Here is a 10,000-nt window from a genome sequence, read left to right on the forward strand (position 1 = left end):
GTGCCACAAATCGCCTTTATAAGTGACATCAGCTGCACAAAGGAGCATAGCATTCATTGTTGGCATTTAGCAGATGCTTATGTAGGTGACAATTTTTACATGTTATCCATTTATACAGCTGGATATTTACTGAGGCAATTCTGGGTTAAATATCTTGCCCAAGGATACAGCAGCAGTGCCCCAGCAGGGACTCGAACCAGCAACCTTTTGGTTACGATCCCTGCTCCTTACCACCATTTTACACTGTCACTTGTTACTTATGTGCTTTCCTCATACGTGATGTTTCTTCATACATGAGCTTTAAGATTGTTGGTCTTACAGTTGTGCCAGAGGCAGCAGGTTTAAACTTGATGCGTTAGATAAAGCATATTTGGGCCCGTGATCCTTCCAGGAACACTTCAAAGGAAACGTCCCAATGAAAACGTTTCTGGCGGTTCTTCATGGGAACAGTTATCCTGTCCTCTTCAGTAGCACCTAGTGATGGTGGTTGTGTCTGTGTTATATGTGTGTGTGGCTGGAGGGGTGGCAGATAGAACAGGAAACAGGAAATCACCCAAAAGAGGATGAGTAGCACCTCTCTCCCTCTCTCTCCCTCCCTCTCTCTCTCTCCCTCTCTCCCTCTCTCTCCCTCTCTCCCTCTCTCTCTCCCTCTCTCTCTCTCTCTCCCTCTCTCTCCCTCTCTCTCCCTCTCTCTCCCTCTCTCCCTCTCTCTCCCTCTCTCCCTCTCTCTCCCTCCCTCCCTCTCTCTCCCTCTCTCTCCCCCTCTCCCTCTCTCTCCCTCTCTCCCTCTCTCTCTCCCTCTCTCTCCCCCTCTCGCTGGCCATGCCTCTCTCTCTCCCTCGCTCTCCCTCTCTCCCTCTCTCTCCCTCTCTCTCTCTCTCTCCCTCTCTCTCCCTCTCTCTCCCTCTCTCCCTCTCTCCCTCTCTCCCTCTCTCTCCCTCTCTCTCCCTCTCTCCCTCTCTCCCTCTCTCTCCCTCTCTCTCCCTCTCTCTCCCTCTCTCTCCCTCTCTCCCTCTCTCTCCCTCTCTCTCCCTCTCTCCCTCTCCCTCCCTCCCTCCCTCTCTCTCCCTCTCTCTCTCTCTTGCCCCATCCCCGCGGCCCCCCCGCACTGTATGGGCACAGCATGGGCTCTCCGATAGAGTGAATCTGATTGGTCCGCTGCGCATAGCTGATTGATTCCAGCGGATGCAGCAGTGATAAGAGCGTTGATCTGCGGTGTGGCAGGCCGCAGTTCCTCTCCCTGAGTGGGCCTTGCCCTCATCCCTGCCTCTCCTGCCCTTATGGTTCTCTGAGTGTCAGTTAGTATAAGGCTGAGTGCCAAACAATGGGAAACTTTCCTCTCTCTCCTCGGCGTTGGCTCTGCAGTCTCCACAGGTGACAGGTGTAAGCACTCAGGGCCGCTGCTGTCTCCGTGACAACCACGTGGTCTCAGGTTTTCCCTTTGAACGGTTCCTGCTTTGCTCTCTTACCTGCGAACGGGACGTTCCTGTTACGTTCTCCCGCGTTCATTCGTAAGTGGATGTTTTCCACCTGAGTGGAGTGCCCAGGGGTGTGAGAGAGCTGCTGGGGAAGCCAGGGTGATGGAGGTGCGATAATAATCCCTTACCTGGAGGGGCGACCCGTCCTGGCAGCTGACAGCAGGCTCTGTCTGTGCCCCTGTTCCCCCTGTCCTCCCCCCCACGCCGGGGGCTCAGAGGTCACCCCGGTAGGTAGCGGAAGGAAGGAGCATAGGTGAGATTTATCAGTGAGGCCATGGCCAGAGGAGCAGGAGAGAGGGGAGAGAGCCGAGAGTGAGGAGACACAAATCGCCTGGCGGAGGCAGGGTGGGGTGCAGGTGTGTTCGCTCCCCAGCGACCACGTGAAGAGGGGACCGTCTGGGCTGCACACACGCACCTAACCCTAACCCTGTCCCCAACCACACACACACACGCATCGTCCCCCAAGCAAGCGTGCCCATCCCAGAATGCATTGCTGCTCTGCTGTGTGGTCAGAGCGCAGGGGTGGCACCCCTGCGGGTGGTGGCAGGGAGGATTGTGGGTCGGTGCAAGACTGAGCCCGGCTCGCACCCCAGCGTGGAATTCCTGCGTGGTCGTTCCGCCTCACGCCCGGCGTGTGCTGGTACAAGCCGCCATGAGCCACGCGTGTGTGTGTCTGTGTGTGAGTCAGCGCCCAGATGTTGGCGTAGGCCCTACCTGCCGGGGCAGCTACCAAATTTCCCGTCCCGGCGCTTCCACAGTAACATATAGGCAAATGAGCTTCCTCTCCAGACTGGCAGGGCCCTTTAGACGTGTGCGCCGAGGATGCCACGCCCACGCAGTGAGGGGTTCACACAGAAGCATGTACGCGCAGTCACTTTGACGTATGTGTGTGATGGCACCACAGACACAGACTTCCCCTCACACACACAAACACACACACACACAGGCCTCCCTGACCTCTTTTATTTTTCCATATCTGGGTGCCTGACGGGTGGAATGTGGCTGATGGGGTAGATAAATAAGCCTAAGCGGAAGAGAAGGGCTTTCATGTCCTAACACATTCGTCTTTTTCGAGGGGGGCCCCGCCGAAATCCCAGCGCACCACAGGCCGCTACTGTTGCTCCCAAACAGGCAGTTTATTTTCCTTTCCTTTCCTTTCCTTCCTCTCTCCTCGAAGAGAGAGACCCGTCACCCCGCGCGAGCAGCTTTGATCACACGGTGAGGTGAGAGGAGCCTTCCGGAATCCTCCGGAATGACGCGGGGGCGCTGCGGTGACCCCCGCTTTGTACACGGTGGCGGTAACCTTGGCTACAAGCGGCCGGCGACATTTTGGACCCCCTTGTCTTCAGCTGAGAGGACATCCTACCGCCCTCTCTGTGTGCTTCTTCGCTCAGTTCAGCTGGAAGTGCTGTACTGGCATCACGTCGGAGCTGTTCATTGCGGAAGCCTGAAGCACAATCAATGAATCATACGAGAGCTTAATTAGTCATGTCAGTCAGATCAATTATTCTCTCATCCTGTGTCCCTGTGTCTGACTCTCGCACTCTCTGTCTCTGTTTTTTGTCTTCCTGTGTGTGTGTGTGTGTGTGTGTGTGTGTCCAGGTGTGAGAGGTGTAGTCATGGTAACCCCTCTTCTCTCTTCTCTTTTGCAGTGACATATTCGATGCCATGTTCCCAGTCACACACATCGCCGGGGAAACTGTCATCCAGCAGGGTGAGGGAGCAGTGCCTTCTGTTTTACACACACACACACACACACACACACACACACACAGACACACACACACACACACACAGACACACAGACACACAGACACACAGACACACACACACACACACACACACACACACACACACGCACACGCACACACAGACACAGACACACAGACACACACACACACACACACACACACACACACACACACACACACACACACAGACACACAGACACACACACACACACACACACACACATACACATACACAGACACACACACACACACACACACATACACAGACACAGACACACAGACACACACACACACATACACACATACACACACACACACACACACACACACACATACACATACACACACACACATACACAGACACACACACTCATATACACACACACCCACACGCATACACTCACACACAGTCATACACATACACTCTCAAACATGTATATTTTCTCTCTTATTCACACACACACAGACAGGCTCTCACATGTGCACTCCCACTCACACAGACAGATCATCTCTGCCGATTTCTAAAGGGATTACAGCACAAGGGCAGAAAGCTGTTTGTTTTATTTCTCTTACTGTTCCAATCAGATATAAATCCACAAAGCCTTCCCTGTATGAAGACAAAGAGAGCCCTTCTTAACTTCCAAATCAATAGCAAACGCACACATACGCACATACTTACATACCCACACACTTATACACACTCTCATACGCATTCATATACCCATACAGACACGCATATTCACAGTTACACATACATATATACAAACACTCACACACACACAACCACACACACACACACACACCACACACACAACCACACACACACACACCCGCATATGCTTGGCTCTGTATCTGTGTCCTAATTTGGTGATAATAAGGTGTTCTCAGAGCCTGGTGAGCTCACTCTTTCTCTCTCTGTCAGTGCAGACTCACAGTGTTCACACTCACAATGCCTCTGTTTCCTTCCATTAAAACGGCCCAAAAATAAAGCCAGGGAGGAAGCATCCCATTGTTTTAATACTACATTACTACACTTACTAAAATTGTTTCCCAAATAAATCTGCTCGCTGTCCCTCCCTCGCTCTCTCCCTCCTTCCCTCTCTGTCTTTTCCCTCTCTCTCCCTCTCTCTGTCTCTTATCACTAGCACCCGACAGCTTCCTCTCCTGTTCTCTCCATCTCACCCCTGCTCTCTCCATCTCTCCCTCTCTCATTCTTTCCCTCTCCATTCCTCTATCTGTCTCTATCTCTCCTTCTTTCCTTCTGTTCATTTCTCTCCTCTCTCCATCTCACCCCTGCTCTCTCCATCTCCCCCTCTCTCATTCTTTCCCTCTCCATTCCTCTATCTTTCTCTATCTCTCCCTCTTTCCTTCTGTTCATTTCTCTCCTCTCTCCCTTGCTCTCTTCATCTTTCCCTCTCCAATTCTCTGTATCTCTCCATCTCTCCCTCTCCATCTTTCTGCATCACCTTCACCAGCTCTCTGGCAGGCTGCTAGAGGAGTGGGAGGGGCTTCTCCCCACTGGGCCTATAGGGACTCTGTATGGGAATGAAGCCCCTGGTAGAAATGATGAATGTTGTATAGCCCCCAGGACTGTGGTCCTGCATGTATACTTACCCTCACTCTGGTCCTGCGTGTGTACTTAGCCTCACTGTGGTCCTGCGTGTGCACTAGCCTCTCTGCAGTGGTGAACTGTGAGTAGGAGGAAGCTCAAAGCCTCCCTGGGCCTTTGAGGGGGCGTGGGTTTTGTTGCTCACATTTTTGGTCAGGGTGCAAGGGGATGGGACTGTGCCGGGGCAGTGGCTGTTCCCCTGCGGGCCCCCGCCGCCCCCGCCGGTCCCTGAGTGTGTGAATCCCGTCAGCGAGGCCCGGGTTCTGAGCCGAGACCGCGGCCCTGACGTGGGAGAGTGCAGAGCTGTTCCCCCGGCTGCGGAGGCGAGGAGGCCAGAGGGCTTTTTCATGAAACTACAGAAAACAAGGAGGGAACAAAGACAAACATCTCCCCTCCGAGTCCCATGATCTCTTACGAGTTCACATGATCAGCAGCTTGTTTACATTTGTGTCCAAAGGAAAACAAGGGCAGACACACACGCATACAGACATACACACGGAGACATGCGCATCTATACACACCCAGACATGCATGCACAGACATATGCATCTATACACGCACCCGGACACATATACTCATATACACACAAATGCTCCCATTTCACTATAAATTCTTGTTCCGTGTTCACAGACACTTGACTGTGGGCCAAAGTTATTCTTTTTTTAGGGTGAGTATTATGAAGAGGGAGACCTCAGATTTCAGAAAAGAATTTAACATGTTACCCTTTAAATGAGAGAGTTGGCATTTAATGTAGTGTGCCAGTCAGCGTCGAATCTACAAATATTATTCATTCCTTGCGGTAGTTGACCTGTACAGAAATACGACCTTGGGCTAAACAAGAGCAGAAACGTGAAGCATCCTGCCGGTAGCCTAAAATCCTGCTTCAAACAGACCGAATACAGGTTGCAGCACCTCAGTGGACTTTATTTGTGTGTGTGAGCGTGTGTAAGCGTGTGTGAGCGTGTGAGCCTGTGAGCCTGTGAGCGTGTGAGCGTGTGAGCATGTGTGTGTGTGTGTGTGTCAAAGCTGGTTAAATATTTACCTGCACTCCTGTGCTCCAGCTTTTGTGAAGAGGAAGACAAAGGCAGCCACACTGAGGTGATAACAGAGAGGAGAGAGGGAGAGCAGGAGGGAGAGAGAGAGAGGAGGAGAAAGGGAGAGAGAAGAAGAGAGAGAATAGAGAGGGAGAGAAAAAGAGAAGGAGGGAGCGGGAGAGGAGGGAGAGAGAGAGAGAGAGAGGGAGGGAGGGAGAGAGAGAGGAGGAGAAAGGGAGAGAGAAGAAGAGAGAGAATAGAGAGGGAGAGAAAAGGAGAAGAAGGGAGCGGGAGAGGAGGGAGAGAGACGAGCAGAGGAACAGAAACTGAAGAGGGGGAGAGGGTGGACAGAAAGGGAGAGAAGAAGAGGTAGATAGAGAAGAAGAAAGAAGGATGAAGGGGGGAAGGATCGAAGATGGGGCTAGAAGAGCGCGAGGGAGAGGGAATGGAGGGAGGGAAACGGAGAGGACAGAGAGGAGCTGTTCTCCGCTGCAGGTCAGGGGACGGAGGGCGGTGGGCTCGGAGACCCGCCCCTCTCTGGAGATGAATCCTCCCGGTGATTTATAGGACCTCTGCGTCCCAGTATTAATCAACACCCTGAACTCCGCTGAACTCCGCTGAACTCTGCGGTGACCTGGGGCACGGGACCCCCGCCCCCATCGGTCTGACGCCCCGTCAGGCCCTCTCTGCATTTCTTCCTCTCCTTTTATACCTAGCGCTTATCGATAGGTAAATGAGTGGTAATGTAAGGGCAAAAAGGGAAGAGTGCTGGGGCTAATGAATCCAGGTGGCTTTGGTGAAGGGGGTGTTCTGTGTGTGAATACAGGGCAGTCCCCACAATGTATGTACCTGTGTGTGTGTGTGTGTGTGTGTGTGTGTGAGATAACGTGCGTGTGTGTGTGTGTGTGTGTGTGTGTGTGTGTGTGTGTGTGTGTCAGGCTGTGCCTGTCCATACACATGCACCTTTCAGCACACACACACATATACACACACACACACACACACACACACACACACACACACACACACACACACACACACACACACACACACACACACACTGTTTTCTCTTATTATTCAGGGCAGAAGGAGCCCCGTGTTTGCACTGCGTCTGAGCAGGAGTTTCCACTCTTTACCGAAACAGCCTACATTAATGAAACAAAGAGCTTTTGCTGATTAAGGTTATTTTTTAACGAGGTTATTGGCAGAGTGCATGAAATATGCATTCTCCGGGAGTAGGCAGCGTGTTTGCCATTTTGTTGCCTAAAGCAGTCAGAGGCCCTATTTAAACAGGCATGCCAAAAAAAAAGATTTGAAAATAGCTCCTTTTTTCTGAAAGGAGCGTTCAAAATGTGACTCCCGGCCTCACTCAATTAAGAAATACCTACTGTAGCGCTCCCCAGAAGAGCCTTTCTCTGACTCCTGTGGGAACGCTCTGTCACCGTGTCTTTCCGTCTGTATGTGTCCCGTGCCCCTTCGTAAGGGAAAGGTGGAAAGGCAGAAGTGGCCGTCAAAGTGCTTTACAAATTGCTCTAATCTCTTAATACGCCACAGTGTTTGCCGAGACATTTTTTCTGAATGAGGGGGAAAAATCCTCCATTGAGAAGTATGTAAAGGGGGGGGAGGGGTTAATGTCCCAGGCATGACATACGATTGGCTCAATGAGGTCTGCTCTCTGTTTCTCTCTCTCTCTCTCTCTCTGCAGGTGATGAAGGGGACAACTTCTATGTGATCGACCAAGGGGAGGTGGACGTAAGTGAATTCTGTGTTTTATGTCCTGTTGCATCCGGGCAAATAACATCAAAAATCGGAACAGCAAAATGTGACCAAAGCATTTCATAACTGTCTGTGACCATACGGCTGTGATATATAAGTCTGTTATTAAATATGATGCCTGTTCTCAGGAACATACCACGCCACCCTGGTTCAAAATGAACTTGTTTGCCGCGCTGTAGTTCCCGTACATGCGGACCCATGGGGCTGTCTCTCATTAACACCAAATGTTTGTGTTATTACTTAACAAGCAGTGGCTCTTTCCGTGGTAATTAGTGTCATGTGCGGAGGCCTCAGATATGACTGAATCGCACAGATGATGAGGGAGTAGGTATTGCAGCACCATTCAGCGGAGAGACCCATTCAGCTGCTCGCGGTGCCCTGTGGTTCAGACAGCAGGTATAGGAGTCGGACCACAGCGTAGATAATGATGTTCGGACCTGGACTCGTCATTAACTTGAATCCCAGCAGTGAAGCTTGGCGCAGTTTATGTCCAGAGGTCAAGCTGAGGTAAAACTTTCTATTTTTAAACCTCTGCTGTGTCACCACCCGCTTTTCTCTCTTCTGGTGGGGAGATTTACCCATAACTATGCAGCCGGGATGCGCGCTGGGTGACTGGTGGGGTGGTCGCCATGGCGACCCGGCAGTAGTCATGTGACCTCACCAGCGGGGCGGAGGTGGCCTCTCCTAGAGGGGGCTCCTGGGAAATAAGCGTCCCGCGAGGGGGACGAAGGCATAACTGCCACCGCGGCCCAGAAGCAGCCACTAAAACAGCAGGCCTCGGTGACCCTGCGCTTCTTGTGGAATCCAAAAAGAGAGGAACGGGAAGGTGTGAACGGGACACACGGCCTGACTGTGAGACCGTGGGGGGGGATGGAGCGACAGCGGGGTGCTGTGCTCGGTCAGCGCCTCTTTTCAAAAGGAGCGCCTCGCTCGGGTGCAGAGAGGATACGCCGGCGCGCTCTCTCAGACAGTGTGAAGGGAGCGTCTCTGTTTCACAAAATCAAAGCGCGGAAGGATAACGCTAAAAGCGAGCAGGTAAGATAAAAGCCAAAAGAGCAGGAGGAAAAACAGGAAGTCACTTATCGCTTTTTCGCAAGAAGAGCGTCGCAGGTATGAGGTGGAGAGGTGAGGGGGGGCTCAGAGGAGTCGAGCCGCCCGGGGGGGGCAGATCTGGCAGATCTGGATCGGGGTGGCCCGGTTCTGGGAGAGCTGGTCCGGTGTGTGGCGTTCACGGTGCAGTGATAGCAGGGTTGACAGTCTCGGTTTCGTCAGCGCAGCTATGTCAGGTGGAAAAAAGCTCCCCTTTCAAAGGGCGATTAAATTTGAGTGAGGGCTGTTTACACAAAGCTTAGCTCCCCCCCTCCTCCCTCTCCTGTGGTATCTACAGTGTAAATCCCACAGGTTTTGTTTTAAAGAGCTGATAAGGGGCGATATACTGACTTGCACAAATAAGGTATTCTAGAGGAACTGCATTTCAGTCATTCAATTATCTGTTTATCACTCTCCCACAGACACACACACACACACACACACACACACACACAGTAGCTGTCTTTGAAATAATCTCTGAGTGCCTCTGTCTGTTTCCCACAGAAATATTAACTCTCTGCACTACAGTTCAAGAGCAGTTGCCACGGATATCTTTAAAAGAAAGTCTGTGGAGATGACAGCCGTTACTTTTCCATATTAGCAGGAGCGCGTCTCTCAGCCCCCCGGAAAGCAGAGCTATGGTTGCACACACTCAGTCTCCTCTCCACGGATCGGAACGACCTGGCCTCCGTGGGGCAGGGGGCGGAGCTACAACCGCACGCGCTCAGTCACTGGGATTCACGGAACATCTTCCCCGCTGATCAGAACAAGCCGGTCTCTTCGGAGTGGGAGGCGGAGTTACGATCGCTCGCGCTTAGTCAGCCTCTCCGTGGATCGGAACGAGCTGGCTTCTGGGAGGAGTCCCCGGGTTCATGCGCCGCGTTACCGTCAGCCCCCCTCCCCCGTCCCGCCCAGGAGCCGGCGCTCAGACGCGCCTGCAGGAATTAGGATGAGGCGCGGGGGCAATTAAAGCTGGTAATGATGTCTCTGATTAGCTGGAAGATGAATCTGGAACAGACTTGGAGCAGTCATCTGCTTATTGCATTCTTATGTGTGCTTTCCCCTTGCGGGCTGTTTGTCTCATCGAACAACCCCCCCCCCACCCCAAAAAATTCTGCCCCCCTGCCCTCCCCCGGGACCATGCGACTGTAACCGGAGCCCCTATCCTGCCCCCCACCCTCGGTGGTCGCGCCTCACCAGGTGAGGGCCTCCTCTTTGAAGGCGTGGCGGTTTCCGCCTGTCGGCTCCTGTAAGCAGAGGATA

At 52.5% G+C, this 10,000-nt stretch overlaps 1 protein-coding gene across 2 annotated transcripts in view; it reads left to right on the top strand.

Moving 5' to 3' along the window:
- The window catches only part of prkar1b (protein kinase, cAMP-dependent, regulatory, type I, beta), a 59,513-nt gene that overhangs the window by 32,362 nt on the left and 17,151 nt on the right, over window positions 1-10,000 (top strand). For both annotated transcript variants that reach the window (XM_036553377.1, XM_036553378.1), the window contains 2 exons: window positions 3,131-3,192; window positions 7,578-7,624. In XM_036553377.1, coding sequence (XP_036409270.1) covers window positions 3,131-3,192; window positions 7,578-7,624 — 109 coding nt within the window. The remainder of the gene's footprint in view (window positions 1-3,130; window positions 3,193-7,577; window positions 7,625-10,000) is intronic.

The sequence above is a fragment of the Megalops cyprinoides genome, chromosome 19 (genome assembly GCF_013368585.1).
Source record: "Megalops cyprinoides isolate fMegCyp1 chromosome 19, fMegCyp1.pri, whole genome shotgun sequence".
Lineage (NCBI taxonomy): Eukaryota > Metazoa > Chordata > Actinopteri > Elopiformes > Megalopidae > Megalops > Megalops cyprinoides.